This window comes from Patella vulgata, chromosome 5, assembly GCF_932274485.2.
Source record: "Patella vulgata chromosome 5, xgPatVulg1.2, whole genome shotgun sequence".
In the NCBI taxonomy this organism is placed as follows: Eukaryota; Metazoa; Mollusca; class Gastropoda; family Patellidae; genus Patella; species Patella vulgata.
The window spans coordinates 32,512,747-32,534,941 of NC_065883.2; the positions used below are offsets into that span (position 1 = coordinate 32,512,747).

Sequence of the window (22,195 nt, forward strand, 5' to 3'; positions counted from 1 at the left end):
GTGACTCTGCCCCTGGGGATCGGGCATGCACCAAAATCAATAGGGATCTTCCTTAGGTTATAAGGAATAAGTATGTAAAGATTCAAGATGATAACTTAAGAATTGTGGCCTGTAGGCAACACACAGACACACAAAAAGAAAATGGGCGTGGCTCTGCCCCTGGGGGTTGGGCATGCACCCCAAGCGATAGGGATGTTCCTTGGGGTACAAAGAATAAGTATGCAAAGTTTCAATATGATACGTTAAGAAATGCGGCCTGTAGATGACAAACAAAGAAATACAAAAAATGGGCGTGGCTCTGCCCCTGGGGGTCGGGCATGCACCAAAAACAATAGGGATCATCCTTAGGGTATAAGGAATAAGTATGTAAAGTTTGAAGATGATCACTTAAGAATTGTGGCCTGTAGGCGACACACACCCTCACCCACACACAGGGGCGACGGCAATATACCTCCACATTCATAATGTGGACGTATAAAAAATTGAATCAATATCCTGGCATTTGAGGTCATTGCCGGGAGCAAATTCTTGTGAACAAGAAAACCAGAAATCTGCCCCAGTCAATTCTGCCTGTTTTGCAATAGTTGTCAGAACATTAATTTGTACAGTCTGACGACCCAAGCCCCACGCACCAGCGGTACAAACTGGGCAGTTCACTATAACCGTGAATATGATAGTGCTGAGGCAGTAAAGACCAGAGGAGTGGAAGAATGATATCATAATGGAATCTATGGGCGTAGGCGTGAAAAAATTTCAGATATGTAACTAACCTTTTAATTTTTGGGGACTGGGGCAAGGATCAAATTCTCCTTAACAAGAGGGTAAGAAATGAGGCAGAATCTTGAGGCCCGTCCGTCAGTTTCGCCTCCTTCTGTCTCCCCACTCACTACTGGTGCTATTAACTGGGTGATTCACTGTAACTTTGAATATGATAGTGATGAGATCGTATGAGACAGAGGAGTTGAAGAATAAGGACATAATAGATTGAGATCCGTAGGTGCGAACAAAATTTAGATTATGTAACTGAGCTTTTAATATTTTGGGACTGGGCCTGAGGGGACTTTTTCTCACAGGGGTGATTACTTGGTCTCTGAAATGCCATTTACTGGACTTTGGGGTCTGGGGAAAGGTTTAGCAGAATTCTGATGGTCAGAAAATACTTACACGAGTAAAATACGTTTTAATTTCTTATGTTCAATAGATCACCTTAAAGTTGCAATGATATCATAGCAGAATTCTGATGGTCAGAAAATACTTACACAAATAAAATACGTTTTAATTTCTTAAGTTCAATAGATCACCTTAAAGTTGCAATTTCATATTTTTAAGTTATATTTTTAAAATTTATTAAAAGAAAGCCTTAAAATAGATGGTATCTATAAAGAGTCCTACCTTGTTAAAGAATAATCCTATTAATCCTATAATTCACTATTGCCAGTTGAGAAATTGGCAAAAATGTCATTTTCATCGACAAATTCAATCGTTTGAAGTTAGCTACTCCATGGTGGAGAATAGAAAACAAGGGAGGTAATTGTGTTATTATTGCCGGTGTAAATGAGTTTTAAGTGTGAGAATGACACCTATGATCGTATAATGGTGAGTTGACAACCTATTAAGCAAAAGACATAGAAATAATTATGTTTTGACTTTCTTAGAAAATATGAAATTGTAACTTTAACATTTCATAATTTAAAGATTTTTCTACGTATTTCTGAAACGAACTATGCTTCCGATAATTTCTTACCAACTGTTCGACTAATGTTATTCGTATGACAATCAATAATATAATTTAAGGTATCAAATTGTTAGACCAACATAACAGGAATTTTTTTTTTCAAACATGACAAGTTGACTAAGTTATTTTATACTATACTGTTGCAATTTAGGTGCACGGATTCACGAAAAAAGTTTCCCTTTTATTTTGGCATTGTTTACCTCATTAATTCATTTATTCTGAGACCGACTGCAGTGAGCACTTACTTTGAGACCGACTATGTGACGCAAGAAATTTAGGTGCACTTGTATTTATTTTAAGTTTTTGAGATTTTTCCCTTCTATTCTGGCATTGTTTGTTTACCTCATTAATTCATTTCATCAGTCACCGATGCATAATTTTGAGACCGACTGCAGTGACTGCACTTATTTTGAGACTGACTATTTTTCTCCCTGGGTGGAATTTTTTTCTTAGATCAACTCACAACAGAGAGAGAGAGAGAAATGGGGTTTAACGTCCACTCGACACAATCAAGGTCATTTCGGGACTAACATATGGTTTAATTTTATTTACATAATTTGCTTGCGTGTAGGGGTCTTTAGCAGTGGGAGGAAACCGGAGGACTCGGAGAAAACCCACGAGGTTGGACAGGCGACCCTACTCCTTGTCACGTACAACCGGAGATTCGAAACCACGTCATTCGACTCAATGACAGACTTTATGATACAGCGCGCGCACGCTAACCATTCAGCCATCCAACCCCCCCAACTCACAACAGAATAAGGGTAAAAAACATTTTTTTTTTTTTTTTCAAACATGATAAGTTGACAAGGTTATTTTATACTAAAGTTTTGGGTGAGTAGCGTGACGTATGCAATTTAGGTGCACGGATTCATGCAATTTGGGATTTTTCCTTCCATTTTGGCACTGTTTGTTTACCTCATTAATTCAGTGAGCACTTATTTTGAGATCGACTGCACTTATTTTGAGATCGACTGCACTAATTTTGCGACCGATTGCATTTATTTTGCAACCGACTATTTTTTTCGCTTGAGGTCCTGGATACTTGTGTGCTTGTCTTTTTATATTTATGGACTTTGAATGGACTTATGATATCATATTTATTAGTGATTTATTCCACTGCTGGACCAAGCCATCTGTCTAGCTGTTTTACTTTCATTGGTGGAATTTGTGGAATTGCTAATCAAACAATTGCATGTTCATATTCTACTCATGCTGACCCTGATGAAGTCATTTTGGATAGCCTCGCTTATCACAAATATATTTCTACTACAGTATTCCATTTATTTTTTGTTAACTGCACATAATAAATATTACACACTGTGATTTATTTTGGAATTGTCCTTTATTTTCAACATTAACCAGGTCATTTCAGGACTAACAAATAACATGCTTGAGCGCATGGGTTTACATTAGTCTGATGCAACCAGAATACCAGTACCCGAAGAAAAGTCACATAGTTATGCAGGCGACCCCTACTGCTAGTTACTCACAAACCCCGATTCCAACCCATGAGTTTGCACATATAACAGGCCTGATAATGTATAGTGCTCACATTTCTTATCACAAAACAGTTCATTAATGTATAATAAACAATTTATTTATAAAATAGTGTAAAGAGCCATTTATTATGCTGAAAATAATTTGATATATAACCAAGCAAAATATAACTTTTATAATAAAAACAATAACACACAGATAATTAAAGGTATATTGCCCCTCAGATAAATCAGAACATTTCTCTGCATAAAATGTTCATTTTTGTGACTAGTAGCTCAAGCTGCATTGTTATATACAGTAACATTTAAATCTTTTATTCCGCATATCAGGCTACGATTGCTAACTGCAGTCTGATTTTTAATATACTTGTGTTTTATGCGGTCATGTTCACATGTTTCTATTTCAAATTCTATCTCAATCTTTCCTTGGCAGTTGTAACACAGAACTGGCTGCTATATTTAGGATTTCTTTTTAATTTGTGCTGTCCACTTTTTGTTCAACAAGATAATAAAAAACCAGATATTTCACTAACATAGGCTTATACCAGAATTTCGAAACTTTGTAATCTTTAACATATTAATTTAAAAAACCCCACTAAATTCATACTATATACAGGATTAATCTTTAACGTCTACAGAATAAAGGCCAATATACCTTTAAATCATCATAATAAAAAAAATATCATTATTGAACGTTATTAATCCAAAAACCGACAGGTAAAGTGGCAAATCAATAGATTTTTAAAAAATTAAATGCAAAGAAGAGAAAACAATATATTAAACAAGCCAACAGTGAGGCTAATGTCCTCCAACTCAATCCTAAAATAAATAGATGACACTCCTTGTTTATTTGCACATTTATCTTTTAAAAAAACATCTTGCAATAAAATGCTCATCATCGAACTTGGAACAGTCAACCTCATTTAGAGGCAGTGTTATTACCGAACTCAGACAAGAACATCTACACCAAGTTCTACCATTCTAACTCAATTGGAAGCAGAGTTATTGTGTTCAAGTTATCGGAAATCATAGAAAATACAGTGTATAAATTTAAAGTCAATCGGATATTTACTTTAGCCTCTAAAATGTCCACAAGATTTTTAATAGTGATCAAGGGACATAACTCTTACAGTAATTATTGGAAATCAATGAAAATCAATTTGAAGTCAATCGGATATTAGCTTTACCCTCTAGAAGAATGTACACAAGATTTTTCAAAGTGATCAAGTTCCAACATTCTAGCTCAATTAGAAGCAGTTATTGTATCCCAAAAATGTGACGCACAGATCCATTTTAATAGTCCTCTGCTTTCTTGGAAAGGTGGGGGGACAATTATGTTATAAATTTAGTACTTATTGATATAATTATTATCCACAAAATATATTTACCTGAAGACATTGCTGCAGAATTTAAATATGTATTGATTAAAATTTATAAGGAATTTAACAATTAGCTACCAGTGATTTACAAAATGAATAATTTGATCTTAAAAGGATTTGATTTTTGGATGTGACGAAAGAACCCCATTTTGATAGTAACTCAAGATTAGAAAAAAAAAAAATTACTAAACATAAATTAAAACAATCACCTTCGCCCTTCGTTGAAACTAAACCCTTAAGGTATTTGTCACCTTAACAATTAAATGTATTCTTTGAATTTCAGTATGTAATTGTCCATTTTGATGATTTTTCACAATCAAATTTTTCTTTATCATCACATAGTCTATTGAAAGTCATTTCTGGATCAAAGCCAAGGATTTCACGTTCTTCTTGAATACGAAAAGAAAAGGTAGATTCTTCAGTTCCTATAAAATACCTGAAAGATAAGAAGATAGGTTGCCAGGCAACGAAACATACGTCCACAGCAGCTAAATCGTCGGATGATCGGATGATAACATAATATGTACTGATCAGCTGTCAATACATATCAAACACAAATTTACTTAAATTATCTTCCGTCCTAGATCTAGCTTTTAGGGTATAAACTAGGTAATAATTATCCGACTGACCCAGAATTACGGTATTCTTAGAAAACCTTTTCGGAACACTTTTGCGGGTTAAAATTTAGCTGCCCTTGTAAATGAGCAGAGCAAGACTGATGCCAACTTTCGAATTCCTACAATTTGGATCTTAAGGCTGAAACATAACTAATTTAAAATGGCATATTAGTCATATATAAGAGCAAACGAAAATCCATAATTCGTTTTAAATTTTTGACATTTCCGAGAGTGTCAATATATTCCTTTATCATTATCTATTTTTAAACTATTATATTTAAACTGTCAGCTCTTTATCTAAATCTTACATAATGCATTTTAATTCGATGGTAGACACATATGCCGTGTTATTGAATTAATAACTGTCTAAATAATATTTTATAATAGTAGTTTTATTTTTGTTGAGGATTTCATTAGGAATTACGCTAAATAGAAAATTAGTTGATCATCATGCCAGTTTTAGCTCAAGTTTAAAATTTCCAATGGTTCTCAAGCAAATTTTAAGCTACTGAATAACTATGCAAACCGCCATAACCAGTGGATATTGTGGACCGAGTTATTTTTGAGTAAGTCCTGCAGCCACCTTCCAAAATTTCATCACATGTGTGCACAATAGCAGGGTAATTAAATATTCAAGTCGGTGGGACAAACAAACGTGGTCTGGGGGTTAGATGACCGAATGGTTAGCACGTGCGCATTGTATCATAAGGTCTGTCATTGAGTCAACTGCCGTGGTTTCAATTCCCCGGTTGTACGTGACAAGAAATAGGGCCGCCTGTCCAACCTAGTGGGTTTTGGCCGGGTCCTCCGGTTTCCTCCCACTGCTAAATCCCCTACTCGCAAGCGAATTGTTGAAATAAAATTGAACCATGTGTTATTCCGAAATGAGCCAGTTTGTGTCGAGTGGGTTAAAATCCATCTCTCTCTCCCTTTCAAAAGAGTTATATTCTGCTGGGCACCTACACATCCAAGCAGGGCAAAACGATTGAAAGCTAACCCAGCACACCTTATTCGCGTAGGCTCTTCCAGATAAATAGGCCAAACATCACTGTTTTCAGTACCAAGATGTCAACAAACCATGATTTTTCAATGAAGAGAAGCTATACAGCTTGATCTGAATTTAATTCTCACAAGACAGAAAGCAATAGGATGACCATTCCAGTTATTTCATCATGTTTTAGCCATTTTAAATAAAAATTGAAGAAATAGCAAGCAATTTTCGAGTCGTAGTATCACCTGGAACAGACAGTAGACGTTATTAACAGAATTTGCTGAAATTCAATAGGATTCTTTGTTTCACTAATTTAAATAATGCATATAAATTTCATACAGATCGGATGATAATTTTTGTTAATAGAGCGTTCACAGGGTTCAACAAAGTGAAACAAGGCCATAACTCTAGACGAAATTAACAGAAATTGCTGAAATTTAATAGGCTTCTTCGTTTCACTGATTTAAAGGATGCATATAAATTTCATACAGATCGGATGATAATTTTTGATCTTAAGAATTAATCCGCGAGAAAACCATGCAAAATTCGAAAAAAACGCCAAAGTACCAGGTTTGAAATTTTTAACCATACTCTTGTTATTGGACCACCTAAGCATTACTCTAAATATGGTGAAGTCCCATAGCCCAAAACCTACCCTGGGGCTTACAGCTAGAACAGTAGTTTTCACTCGAAAATAGCTATTTTTTCATTGAATTTTCATTGAAAATAGCAAATATTTGAAATATCGCTGTTCATAAAGTATGTTATGTTGGGTAGTTGTCATGCTCTCATTGCAAAGGCCATCTGTCCGACTTTCTAACATGGGCACCATTTTTATCAAATGTTGTCTTATGGGGGTTTCAGAGCTCTGTGAAAATGGCATATCTTGTAAGACGCAAAATACAGCTTTCCCAAAAATCCTTGTAGCACCCCCTTTGCAGGTATGTCATAGTTTCTCATACAGTCGTTGTGAAGTTCATAGCATGCTTTATCAAAATAAAAAATAAAATTGGATGCAACGCAATAGTGTGGTGAGCAGCGGCGTCCGTAAACATGTGAAAATTGGATCTTTATGATATATTCCTTCCCTGTTGCTTTCCTATTTCAGGCCGTTTATTTCAGCTTCATTCCATCTCTCGCATTTCCTGAGTATTAAAAACGATGTCATCGGTGCCTACAAGACGCGTGCTGATCAGTGAAGTTTGGACTCCAGTCATGCAAGAGCCTCTCCTTTCGGAAAATCGAAATTTCTAAAAACATGTCAAATTTGGGCCTAAAATGCGCTTTTTCGGCCCTATGCTCATCCATGGAGTGTGGGTTATGTAGCGCATATCCAAGTGAAAGGACTATAGTAATGCTAGGCAGTTGTAAAAAGGACATTACAGGTCATTTAGGACGATTACACCTTCCCAAGCATGATCTTCAAACTGAATGGAAACTCATTCTGGCTAAAGTTGGAAATTTTGAATTTCAAAAGTTTGACTGCTCAAAAACTATATGACCAGCTCATAGATGCAAGTTGGGTCTGAGCTGGCAGCCATCCAGACTGTGTAAATATCCAGAACATCCACGCGACAACAAGAAACGGAAGATATGTGGCCATGTAAAATTGTTGATGTCGATTGAAATACATGTACATAAGAAGTGGAATGTAATTGTGCCAGTAGGATCAGGTTATCATGGGTCTTGTGTCCACTATTTTCCGTTGCCGACATGACCTTGTGTCATGGACACTGTATAAAATTCAATAGTATGATCTCTAACCTATTTTCGTTCCTTAGTGCTGGCGCCCCTAAATTGCTGCATTTTAGTTTGCTAATGAGTCTAGTCAGAGGGCAGTGAGACTACGATGGAATCCAAATTGTTTTCGTTGCCCTAGCTAGACTCCCGGGTAACCGCAATACGCGGTGTCTATTTATCTATAAGATAAATTTTTGTTCTTTTGTGCCATGTTCTCCCTGTCAAATTTTGCATTGTGATTTTTGTTAGAATGAGTCTAGTATAGGGCAGTGGGTATCCACATTATTCTCGCTGTCCTATCTCTATAGACTCACGGGTACCCTTGATACGCAGTGCCAATAGCATAATGCTTTCACTGTGATATTATAAGATAAACTTTTGTTCTTTTGCGCCATGTTCTCCCTGTCAAATTTTACATTGTGATTTTTCTTAGGATGAGTTTAGCATGGATCAATGGGACTATGGTAGAGCATGCGTTTCCGCATTGTTTTTGCTGTCCATGCTAGTGCCCCGGGTAGCCCGATCAGCATAGCCATATTGTACTAATGTTCCCCTATAGTCAAAATTGTGTCAAAGTTTTCTCACACGATTTTATGTCTGTATCGTCCTTTTGTCTGTCTTGTTGTCATATTTGCTTGTATGCGGATGATTGCAATAAACTGATGCATTGGTCAGAAGCATAGAGGCAGCCTCTCACTGGGATTCAATGTTCACGGACAGACTCCCAGTGAGAGGCAGCAGCAAAACTTTGATATTGATGTCGATGGATTATCAACATGTATCAAGTAAAGAAAACTACCTAATACGTTTGTTACGCCGGGTTAATGCCCACTCAAACTTTTTTTTATTGTTTTCTTACACATCAGTTATATCATACGCAAATGAAGGTGCCACACCCACTACTGAGTATCTAGTACTTTTTTTTACGACGAATCTGATCAGTGATCAGTATTATGGTTGGTGTGATATCCTTTACTGTTTGATAGCCTTTTACGATGATAATATTGAGAAATACACTATGACAGATATATCAAATTCGCTGTTTTTCTTAAATTTTCCTCTTTTTTCTCTATTTTTTGATCGTTCACCGTGATCCACAATATTGGGCTGCAATGGATTTTTTTCTTGAATATGATTCTAGTGGTCATGCTTTTTCTCCCCGGGGACCATATTTCTCCCGCAACCCTGCAAAGAGGGCGCTACATCCGCTCAAAGTTAGGGTATCAAATCTATGGTTCCTAGGATTGGGTTTGGCATCCAGTCTGAATATGGACCACTGTGCAGATTTCGAACTTTAACTAATATGTTCTGTTAGAGAACAACATTGACTGTATCATATCCCGTTTAGGTTATTTTATCTCGATTGGGTTACTTGAGGCAGCCTCTCAAAGTTCAACCTCTAAAAAATCGATTTTTGCTGTTTTTCTGAGGATAAAACTTCAAACGCCATTCCCGAGGATAAGGAGGGGTCCAATCAGTCAAATATTGCTTTTGCGTGCATTTGGGCCCTAACCCATCCCACATGGGATATATGATCGAAATCGCTGACATGACCCCTGTCACCACCTGCATGGTGCTCTCGCGGATACGTTCTTAAGAGCATTCACAAGATGCAATAAAGTGAAACAAGGGCCATAACTCCAGAATACATTGACGGAAAATATTGAAATTAAATAGGATTGTTCATCTCACTAATATAAACAACATATATCAATTTCAAAACAATAAGATGATAAATGTAGTCTGTATAGTGTTCACACGAAATTGTGGACAACAGACCAACAGATGGATAGACGAACAGGTGGGGGCAATATATGACCACATTTCCATGAGGTGTATTATTTGGATGAAAAGTCATTAAGATTTTCTCCCCCTCCCACACCGATTGGTAGTAAAAAGTGCAAATGGCAGCAAAAGCATATTTTTAGGTGTTTAGTTAGCTCTGGTAGCAAGTGTACTGGACTCTTTTATGATTGGGAGAACTGCAAAATGTTGGACTTATTTTTTTTATATTAAAAAAGGGCTGTGTACGACATTGTTTAATTTTGATGCTTGTGATGACACCATCTGAATATTATGTATCTATACTAACCTAGCATGAGCACATATCCACTGATCTATTATAGCTAAGCCACCTTCTTTATATTCTTCTCTAACTTCTGATGTAGGATTAAATGCTAATACTTCAAAATCAGATAAATATTCACTTAATTCTTCAAATTCTGTAAAAAACAAACCATAAATTAACAAGCAAAAAATTTTAAACATCTTTTCATTTTAGTATACAATGTACATGTTTAAAAAATTTAACAAATCTTGTTAAAATGTGGAATTTACAATAAAATGAATTTGTTGGAATTAAAGAGATATTATCACTCCGACAGTTACACATCTATATCCCTGTAGTAATATGGCAGACTGTTCTCAAACATCTATTTTTCTATAGTGTTATGATAACTAGATTGCTCTCAAATATTGAATACAATCTAATTTGAACATCCCCAATGAAACTTTTATAGTCAAATTAGAATTACTTTTTTTATTGAAAATGCCAAAACCCGGTAATCTCATTAACAGTCCAATAAGGTGTACTGTACCAAGTCCAGGTCTGATATCGATAAAACTGAAGAAGCAGTAGGTTACGGTCCAGTCAGTATTGTCACAATGTGGTGGAATGCAACTCTATGTTGTGATTGGGATATTGTGTCACTACTTAATGCATGCACAAATTTACACTAACAAAATTATAAGATTATAACCCTGAAATGTGACCACCTCACTTCGATCTGTTGACACTACAAAAAAAAGATAACAAATAAACAGTGTGCCTACCATCCCTAGGTGCATCAGTTGCTATAAAGACTTTAGATAAATTATATTTTATTAACAATTTTTCTATTTGTTTAGCTGCATGTTTTAATGATGGTAAATGTCTGGATGTTCGTAAAAAATCTTTTCTTCGTAGATGAACACCAATATATTGCCCACCTTTAGCCTCTCCATGTTTTCTCTATAAAATGACAAAAAAAAACATTTTTACCAGTTGTTCTTTAAATGAAACAGGTGACAAAACATATGAACACCAGCAAGTTTGTCCAAATTTTACAATCATAAGATTTATAGGGAAACAGATTTGTAACAACTCTGTGACAAATGTTTAGCAAGTATTACATAGCAAAATGTTATTGACATAAACACCAAAAGATAATGTCTAACTAGGTGTGACTGGATCCCTAGAGAAGAAAGCCATTTCAAAATAAAGACTTGCCTTCATTTTTGTCCAATCTTCTTCAAATATAGTATTATCCTTTTCATCTGTAGAATCTAAATATTTGGCACGGAATTCATTACCAATATCCCTCAATGTGGTAGAAAAGACCATACTACGTCTTGCCTGTAAAAATCGACATATTACAGTTACTTGTAAATACATTCACAATTAGTATCATAATTTGGTTGGAGCTGGTTGGAGTCTTGGCATATCATCATTTTGATAACAGGTTAAGCGATATATATTAAATATGTAGGCCTACCTGCCAATATTCACTATTTCCAAATTGATCATGTAAAACTGTTTCTGCTCTTTCTATCATGACTGACCTAAAATGACATAATATTATATCAAAAGAAGCTAAACAAAAATAAAAATGGCCAGAGAGACAAAAAAAATGATGCAAGCTCCATTAAAAATACATAAATATTTCCTTAAATAAAGATTAAATTATGTCTTGCTTAAATTCATCATATACCTTGCAGTTGTGTTTTTCAGTAAAAATGGTTTCAGAAAGCTTGCATGGCCCATGAATGACACACACTGAAATTTACTTGCAGTCACTTGATCTTCATATCCAAAGAACCAGGAATCCCATTTTCCAGTTTCGAAGTTCTGAAAGGTAGGTTAAACCAACCTTGGTATTACATACTTTTACACTATTTGCGTACGGGGAGTGGCCATTTTGTCGGGCAGTTTCAATACGAATTTCAAGAAATTCAAAATCAACTGTTATTATGGTACAACGGTGATATATTTAAACAGCTTTTTAAATCGGATAAAAATTGCGAACTCTAGAAGATCCACAAGCTAAAAACGTGATTTGTCGTACAATCAGGGATCATAATCCAGAAAGATACTGTCTGATATGTGCGAATATATCGAAAGGAACCGAGATCTTTGGAATATCGGATAAAAATTGTGACCTCAAGAGGTTCCACAAGCTAAAAATGTGATTTTTCTTACTATCAGGGGCCATAATCCTGGAAGTTACTGCCTGATATGTCAGGGTTATCGACTGAGACAGAAGGGTTCAAGTTAGATGAACACATGAGCTCATGCAAAGTTGTACACTGACCCCAAGGTCAAGGTCGATAACTCACTTACACACTGGATTCGTTGTTTGTGTAAGAAGTTGTATGAATAAATAAAAATGGGCGGATACGAGATGCACGTTTATTACACAAAATCGTTTTACCAATTCGTCTATAACAGGTATCAATACATTATTTTGCACGTCATATATTGTTGTTTACTCAGCAGATTGGGGGAGGGGTCCATAACCTGAATATAGCCAGTTTATGTCTGTCTATTTACGATGCATACAAATTAGATCATTCCAATGTCAGAACTAGAAGCCATACAAATCTGACGCTTGGACGACTTAGCTACTGTGGGCGTATGTGGGGGGATTGGGTGCCGAATGGTTAGCACAAGCGTATTGTATTATGAGGTCTATCAATAAGTCTACTGGCGGAGTTTTGATTCCCCGGTTGTACGTGACAAGGAGTAGGGTCGCCTGTCCAGCCTTGTGGGTTTTCTCCCGGTCCTCCGGTTTCCTCCCACTGCTAAAGACCCATATGCGCAAGCAAATTATTGATGTAAAATTGAACCATATTTTAGCCCCTAAATGACCTAGTTTAAGTCAAGTGGACGTTAACCTCATGTCTCTCTCTCTCTGTGGGTGTATGTTACGTTTAGTGGCAATCTATTTTTAAAATCCACAACAGGACAATGGATAACGTAATATTTATTTTAGTTAGAATAGACAAAAGGAACGATTAAAACTATCTAAAAAATGGCCAAACAGAAATTTATCCCAGTTCACTAGGTTTCGTGTATTTGTTCCTTATACTGTTGGATGAGTTTTCTAGCTAATGTTACTATTTCACAAACTAGAAATCATTGAAACAACATTTATTTATTGTTTTAACAATATGTATTTATCTTTTTTAATTAACACAATGTTTCTTGTTATTTCTAATACAGTGCACGCATTAAAATCACCGGTTTAGTGTGTTGGGGTGATGAACACCTACTTTTTCTCAAATGATCACCTGTGCACGTGCTAAAACAACACATTACAGGTTGATCAGTAACTTGAACACCCGGTCAAAACAAAGGGTCCAGTGTGTAAGCATGAAGGTCGAAAGAAACCAAGATCTTTGGGATATAAACATATTTTTAAGTTTCATCATAATCGGATAAATATTGTGACTTCTAAAGTGCTAATATCGAAAAGAACCAAGATCTTTCGTCAAAATTGGATAAAAATTGTGACCTGTAGAATAAATTATGTCTTGCTTGAATTATCACATACCTTGCAGTTGTGTTTTTCAGTAAAAATGGCTTCAGAAAGTTGGCATGGCCCATAAATGACACACAAGGAAATTACGGATGGATGGATGGACGAACAACACGATACACCCACATTAAAATGTGGGCATATAAAAAGACAATTTTTCATACAATCAGGGGTCATAATCCAGGAAGTTAGGAACCAATATCTTTGGGTGATTAACATACAATTTAAGTTTCATCAAAATCGGAAAAAAATTGTTACCTCTAGCCTCTAGAGTTGTCCATAATCTAAAAACTGGATTTTTCGTACAATCAGGGGCCATAATCCATGAAGTTATGGTCTGATACATGCTAATATCGAAAGGAACCAAGATCTTTGGGAGATAAAAATTGTGACCTGTGACAGACGTCCGAGCGGACAGGGGCAAGGACAATATACGTCCACATTAAAATGTGGGCGGATATAAACCATCAACCGAGCATGCGCAGAGCATGAGGCATATAGAGTAGGGCCTACTGTTGTAAAAGCTGTCTTTATTATAATCAGATACTACATACATGTATTGTGTAAGTAAATCTAGACCACAGTTCATTCAAATCTTTGGATAACTTTTCCAGCCAGACCTATCAAATTTTTAGTTAGCAAGGGTAGAGGCCGGGGGTATAATAAACGAAAGTTCTTGTGACTGTTCAGCACACTATATTAAGTTTATGAGATTTTGCACAGAAACATATCTACCTTCCAATAATAATGATTATTCTCATTACATGGTCTAAAGTCCATCTTTTCTTCCCATTCAGTCCAACCTTCTTTATAGTTTTGTAAATAATAAACTTCATCTATGACAGGTTCTTTACTCACTGTAGTAGAAGATCATGTCAATCTATAAGCTTAGGTTTCAATCAAGGTTGAATATAGTATCAGCAGATCGCAAAAGAAGATGCGGACAATGAACAAAGTCTGTAGCTTAAAATGACATCTTAGCAAAACAGAAAGTGGGGTATTTGGGATGAGACCAGTGTTTACTTTCTATTTGTTCAATGATATGCATTTAACCAGCAGTTGCAGGCAAGATATGCCCACATTTTATATTTTGCAAGAGATGGACAGAGAACAAGATAAAAAAAAGCGACTTTACCTAACATCAAGGCTATAATAATCCAGGAAGTTACGATCTGATACGCGCAAGAATCAAAAGGAACCCAGATCTTTGGGATGTAAACATATATTTTAAGTTTCTTTGAAATTGTATAAAAATGTGACCTCCATAACATATTTGCGTAAGGAGAGTGGTCATTTTGTCGGATGTTTCAGTCCGATTTTTATGAAATTCAAACTCAACTGTCATTATGGATCAAAATTGTGACCTCTGGAGGAACAACAAGTGAAAAATAGATTTTTCATACATTCAGTATAGTCTGAAATGAGCAAATATCGAAAGCAACTGAGATCTTTGGGATATAAACATATATGTTAAGTTTCATCGATATCGGATCAAAATTGTGACCTCTAGAGTGTCTAAAAGCTAAAAACATGATTTTTCGTACAATCACAGGCCATAATCCATGAAGTTACAGTATGATACATGCCAATATCAACAGGAACCAAGATCTTTTGAGGATAAACCAATATTTCAAGTTTCTTTAAAATCGGATAAAAATTGTGACCTGTAGAGTGTCCACAAACAAATTGTGGACATACGGACAGGGGCGACGATAATATATACGTCTACATGAAAATGTAGGCGTACAAAAATTTGTTGCTGGCATTTTGGGACAAAACAGTTTATTTGTTTATGACAGATGAGATGCGATCCAAGCTGAAGATATAGATATACTATATTATGTCTGCAGCCTCGGTTTGCCTACTTTATTTTGGAAAAGTAACCCTTAAATTATCAATTGTTTTGAAATCATACTTGTTAAAAACTCTTCAAATTCTACCACAGGAGCAAACTTCTTTAAACTGTAAACATCGAAGAAAAGAGACCAACGTATTCGATTCTGATTTTTTATATCTTTTGATTGCCAGTGATAGAGTCGGCCCCAGGGAGGTAATACCAATATCCACGGTTCTTCTTCATTTAAAACTCTGACTAGATTAGCTATTCTCATATACACATCTCTTCTTAGGTTAAAACCTTCACCATAGTTTACATTATACAGCAAAAATCTGAAATAATATAATAAATCAATATTGGAGACAAATATATACTTGCATATTATATTACCAGTGTCAGTAGTCTACACAAGATCAAGCTTACATGTTGATATGCTACTCCTTGTATTAAATTACTGTGCAGGCAATCTGATTAAAATACAGATCTATATTTCATTTCTTTTTTTTATACTTTCGATGGCTTCTACTACATGAACATCTGACCTGGTTGTAGTGGAAGGTTGCGTCACAGGTCATACGAGCGTCTTTTGAACCTACGACGTTAGAAATTTGATTAACCAATCAGCGGTGATGTTTCTAGTGGGTTACCCACGGTTCTGTGCACCTCACGCCAAAACCTCGCCGCAACAGAGCGTTTCATTGGATAGTCCCCCACACCATCCAGAACGCAGGTTATATAACAACTCTTCCAGATCCTAGTGTTGTAAAGTGAAGTAAACAAAATTTTGAACTATAAAAAACAAAGCAAAATAGGTATCTTGTTTTTAAAGATAGGTTATCAGGCAACAAAATATACGCCCAGAGAAGCTAAATCATCAGAGCAGTCGACGAGGGATCTCTCATATTCATTCTTTTGGTGGCAATGGGAGCGTTTACAAATGGGAGTGTTCAAAACTAAGAGACAGATATCAATTTAATACAAATCAGGTGATAACTTTTGTCATGTGAGCTTTTACAAGGTTCTACAAATTGAAACAAGGGTGATAACTCCAGAAGTAATGAATGGAAATTGTTAAAACTTGATAGGCTTCTTGTTTTACTAATGCAAATAATGCATAAATTTCATTGATATTGGATGAAACAAGGGCCATAACTCTAGAAGTAATTGCCGGAAATTGTTGAATGTGATCTAGGCTTCTTCGGTTTACTGTACTAATTTAAATAATGCACATAAATTTCATACAGATCATATAACTTTTGTAGTTAGAGCATTCACAAGGTTCTACAAAGTGAAACAAGGGCCATAACTTCAGAAGAAATTAATGGAAATTGTTAAATTTAAAAGACTTCTTCATCTGATACAGTGTTGATACAGCTGGCAGACAATAACTTATAATAAGTTATAAGCCGTCGGGTTGACAGTTTATAGTGATACACTGACAGTTTTGCCCAGTGCTTGCTCGTGGATGTTTTTCTACTTTAGTATGGTTTGGCATCTCTACTTTCCATATATATACTCTTCCAAAAAAAGTATGGGATATTCAGAAACAATACAAAACTGCGGAAATGCACTGCTGTTTTTATTAGAGGTAACCAGTGTATTTTAATAACAGGCCAATTGCCTACACATGAACATAAACAGTTCATATGGGCGGCTTATCTGACGGCCCCATTTCACTTGCAAAGAGATGATACACTGTCAAAAGCAGAGCCTCGTTTAACATGGTGACTAGGCGGCACGCGCACTGGCCAAACTGTGCCGCCTACTGAGCCCAAAAGTTGAAGAATGAGCGGCAACATACATACGTTTTGAAAATCGCTGACAAGGTTTTTCCCATGTGCCAACACTATATCATGGTGCGTAGGTTTACAAAATCGTCTTTCTGATTGTTTTATGGGTATATTTCTGTCTGCACGTCAGCCGCAGCAGTGTTTTGATCTCGATTTTACAGGGTATTAATCAATCCATGGTTTAACAAGATGCCAAAACTATAGTGTATCAAATCTCCAAAACTATTTTTTAAGTGCTCAGAAATCGAGTCGAAGGGAGTCAATTTTCAAAATTTTCAGTGGAAGGGCCCCCCACCCAGACTCTCACCTGCGGTGTTCGCGCGGTTCACCCCTACGGTGCTCAGAAATCAAGTCAAAGGGAGTCAATTTTCCAATTTTTCAGTGGGAGGGCCCCCCACCCAGACCCCCCACGTGGACTCTCACCTGCGGTGTTCGCCCCTACGATGCTCACTGGACCGGGCTTTGGTCAAAAGTGAAAATGGACATTTTTGATTTTTGTCTTAATAATGAGTAATGGGTAATTGCTCACCAATCCTCAGACATTCAGCAATTCATCGTGGCATGCTCCTAATCAAATGAGCGCGGTGGACACAGGCATTATCATCTTGAAAGATGAAACATCGAGCTGCACGTTGAGCAAAGGGCAGAACTATCGGTGCCAGGATGTGGTCGCGGTAGTACACACCAGTGACCCTTCCTTGAACAATATGCAAGTCCGTTCTGCCAGTCATGCTGCCTGACGTTAACGTTAGCTTGATGCTCATTTACACGCCTCAAACTGTGAGCACGCCTATCGGTGAAATCCAGAGTAAATCTTGACTCATCTAAGAACATTACATGCGCCCATCGACGAATACCCCAATTTCTACGCTGCCTACACCATTGACGCCTGTTTGCCATGTGCTGGCGAGTTAACGGAGGCACAATACGCGGTCGGCGCGCATGCAAATGGGCAGTATGTAGCCGATTTCTAATCGTTTGGGGTGTAACTCGAATTCCTGTAACTTGGTACAAGTTTACAGCCGTTTGTCCTCGATTTCGCAGGACCTGTGTATGAATGTATCGATCCTAGGCTCGTGTAGTGGCTCTGGGACGACCTGAATGAGGTCTATCATCAACATTGTGTGTTTGTTGGTACCGGTTCCACAGTCTGCTGATCACAGACTGTGACACATTAAAAGCATGTTGGCTAACTGCTCGCTGTGTACAACCCATTTGGAGCATGCCAATAGCACGTAGACGTACGTTCATCATCTTGAAGACGTCTCATTGCAAATTAAACGTAACACACTAAAGCAAAGATACGCTAATCAGTAAATCTTATGCAAGAACCGATAGGAAAGCAAACATGGATAGGATAACCCAGCACGCAGTAGTTTTCATCAACCCTTCCTTGAAGTGTCAAATTTGACAATGAACCCCTAGCCCACGTGTATGGTGCTATTGCATGTCGCATGTGCAGCTAGTGGTTCTGTTGGGGCGATACTCTAAAAGCATGTCAAGAGTCCATGACTATTTATCAATCATATCACAACCTGCATAGGTATTTGCATTTCAATTCAATATCCCCTACTTTTATTGGAAATAACTTTCATGGGAATGCATCTTTGTGTGATAGTAGTACTAGTAGTGTAGTAGCACGAGCAACCAAGATATTATTTTATATTTACTGCTGATCGATCAGTTTGCAGAAGTAAGTACTCAAGTAGATCGTAACAGTAATATAATAATAGTTTATCAATAATACACCACTTTTAACCACTGGTACTAGTGGTAGAATTTTTGATCAAAAAAATTTCAAACTAAAACTATTACTAATAGTGTTACTAATACCACTAATTAAACCATCTAGGCTAGTTGTCATAACGGGGTGTCTAAGTAAAAAGACTTTTATTAAAGAAGTAAAGAACGAGTCTCTTAGACTCTATTGATATCCGAAGAAGTTTTTCTTTTACCTTGGTGCTTTAGCCTCTGCAAAAGTCATAGAAACACCATTTCCTGCATCGAATGCTGTATCTTCATTAACTCCACAATATGCATCAATAATAAATAATGCCGAAAGAAATAAATATCCCGACAGGTGCCGAACTGTAGTCATGTTTTCGGTACTGTTCACTTCATACGGTGTGTCAGTATTTCACTGGTTCAAAATCACATTTTATTTCAACGTGCTCCGTGTATTGCGCATGTGCGGATTGCCGTGTGTGAAACTTCCCCACGAAAGAATTTTATTTTAAATAGGCTAGGCTAGTGGTTCTTATTAATTTGTTGACCATGTGAATCAAACACAGACACTTGGAATTATTTTGTTAGTGAAACACAACTGCATGTGTAGCATTAAAAATGATAACACCACCGCTACCCTGCATCACGCAAACATGAAAACACGTCAAATTGAAATTTCAAATACTGAAATAGACTGTCATGGCACTGAGTAACCTTATAGTTATACAGAAGTTATTCGGAGGGGCTAATATATATAGCCTATATATAAATAATATTGAAAAAGTGAAAAACACTGCTGATATTATTGTACGCGGTTGCCGATGCCGTCGGCGTCGATGTGTGGCTTCCACGGTCGATAGCCGTGAATCCAAGCTCATGCCAAGGACATTTGTCTCTAATTTAAATTTCAGTTTTGTATTTTATTCAAATAAGATTGATGTTAAATACGCACATTGTGTAATGTAAGGATTCAAAATCAAGGCATGGAATAGCTACAATTAAATGTATGTTTCAGGGGCGGATCCAGGAATTTTTGCAGGAGGGGGTTTGCCAGGTTTCTGAGACAATGTATCCCCCCCCCCACCACACGCATTGCCTCTATCGTAGGCTATATATAGGCCTACACACACATTGAGCTTTTTAAACAGAGAAATTCAACATCTCGTTTGACGTCAATTTTTATTATGAATTAATACAATGACATTGTGAATTGTGATTCAATTTCATGGATGCAATTAAAGCATCAATTGTGATATCACATAATGTCTACATCATTATCTCGCGCTTTGAGTGCCCATCCTGTCCCAAATCTGACGATATTTAAAGCCAAAGCACACGGTAGAGAAACATTTCTCATAAAAAGTTTTGATTCCCCCCCCCCCCTGGATCCGCCCTTACCGTTTTAAAAACTGTGTTTGAGTTAGGCAGAAGACATCAGTAGTAGTGGAACCCAGGCCCCCCAAAAAATTTGCCGACCATAGCTGTAAAATACCTACTGTAGACTGTCCCCCCCCCCCTAAAAACTTCACTGCCCCTCCGAAGCTAGCAAGCTAGCTACGGGGCCTGGTGGAACCATTTCTAGGCATGAAAGGGCTCATTTTCATTCGTCTCATTAACTTTGACTCAATTTTTCTATTGCTATCAGTCCGATATTTTGAATCCTCAGTCATTTGTTCATCAACAGATAATCATAATATGATCACGAGTATGCCTATATTCTTGCGAAAATTTTATTTGTTCGATACCGTATCCTGTGATGAATTCCAGAAAGCTGTAGGCCTAATGTCTGCAAAAAGTGCGAATTCGACATTTTGCAACCACAGCTTTGAAAAGAGTTGGGCCGATGACGAAATCTTGAGGAGATCCATTTTCCATTGCGAATTTTGCGCTCATGCAGTTTCCAACGCGTGCTCTAATGTGTTTATATTACTGCACACACTACCGTACGCAGACGTAACTTGGTAAGCAGAATTGACAAAAAAGTTGTATAGTGCTTTACTGAGATTGATTTCCGACTGTGTCGAGGACTTTAAGGAATAATCCATGGTTCCACAAGAAAGAGGGATAAACACTTTTTCATTCAATGCCAATTGTCAGGTGGCTCAGGAAAAATTAAATAGCAGCGGACGTTTGGTAAAACAGAATTGACACAAAAGACGGAGGGTGGGGTAGTGCTTTACAGGGACGGATTTCAGACTATGTCAATGACTTTCAGGAATATTGCTTGGTGCAACATGAAAGATGGATACACACGAGTTCTTTCATTCCACGCAAAATATTGGGTGACTCAAGAATAAAGAATAGCAGCGGACGTAAACAGAATTTTAAAAAAGAGGATGTGTCGAGTAGCACTGTATGGGGGCGGATTTTAAGCTATGTTGAGTGCTTTCAGGAATAATCACTGGTGCCACATGAAAGGGGGATAAACACTCTTTCGTTCCATGCCATGCTGTGTGTGGCTCAAGACCCCCCCCCCAAAAAAAAACAACAAAAAAACCAAAACAAACCCAGCACCAGACATTGTAAAACAGTGAGGCTGATGACCCCACCGAAATTCAGAAATAAATAGATGACACATTAACTAATTGCACGTTTATCTTTTTCAAAAGTATGAGCTATCAAACTGATTATCAAGGTTCATCTCTGTATCAGATAGAATCAACAATCAAAGTCAGAGAAATTGCTTAACTCTGCTTAGCTTTTGCAGGAAATGTTATTCATTGAACTCAGTCGAGACATTTACCTAATAAAAATCAACATCAAGTTTAAACATTCTACCTCAATTAAAAGCAGATTTGTTACGTTCCAAAAGTCTTGACCAATCAAATTGTTCATCGCTCCTTAGCTTAAGCATAAAATTCTCATCAAACTTAGTCAAGGTAATGATATAATGAATTTATACTCGGAGTTTCATAGCTCTCGCTTAATTATAATCAAAGTTATCGTGCCCAAAAGCATCAACCAATCAAATTGCTTATCTCTTCTTACCGAAAGCAGACAATGTTCATCATCGAACTCGATTAAGGCATTCACCTAATGAATGCCTACACCAAGTTTGAATATTCTAACTCAATTAGGAGAGTTATTGTGTTTCAAAGTTTTGACCAATTAAATGGCTTATCACTCTGCTTACCCTCATCAGAAAAGGTTCATTATCGAACTTGGTCAAGATTGATGTGTTGAAACTATACACCAAGTTTCATCACTCTCACTTAATTAGAGCTAAAGTTATCGTGTCCCAAAGCATCAGTCAATCAAATTGCTTAGCTCTGCTTACCCTAAGCAGAAAATGCTCTTCTTTGAACT

At 36.8% G+C, this 22,195-nt stretch overlaps 1 protein-coding gene across 1 annotated transcript; it reads right to left on the bottom strand.

Annotated features, from left to right (window-relative positions):
- Positions 1-3,061: 3,061 nt before the first annotated feature.
- On the bottom strand, positions 3,062-19,363 carry LOC126822513 (GDP-fucose protein O-fucosyltransferase 2). The gene is made up of 9 exons (XM_050551447.2): positions 19,120-19,363; positions 15,453-15,706; positions 14,273-14,394; positions 11,711-11,847; positions 11,495-11,561; positions 11,230-11,355; positions 10,794-10,971; positions 10,054-10,183; positions 3,062-5,049 (listed from the first exon to the last, which is right to left on the bottom strand). The coding sequence occupies exons 1-9, from the start codon at positions 19,260-19,262 to the stop codon at positions 4,893-4,895; spliced, it is 1,314 nt and encodes a 437-aa protein (XP_050407404.2). The 5' UTR covers positions 19,263-19,363; the 3' UTR covers positions 3,062-4,892.
- Positions 19,364-22,195: the final 2,832 nt, after the last annotated feature.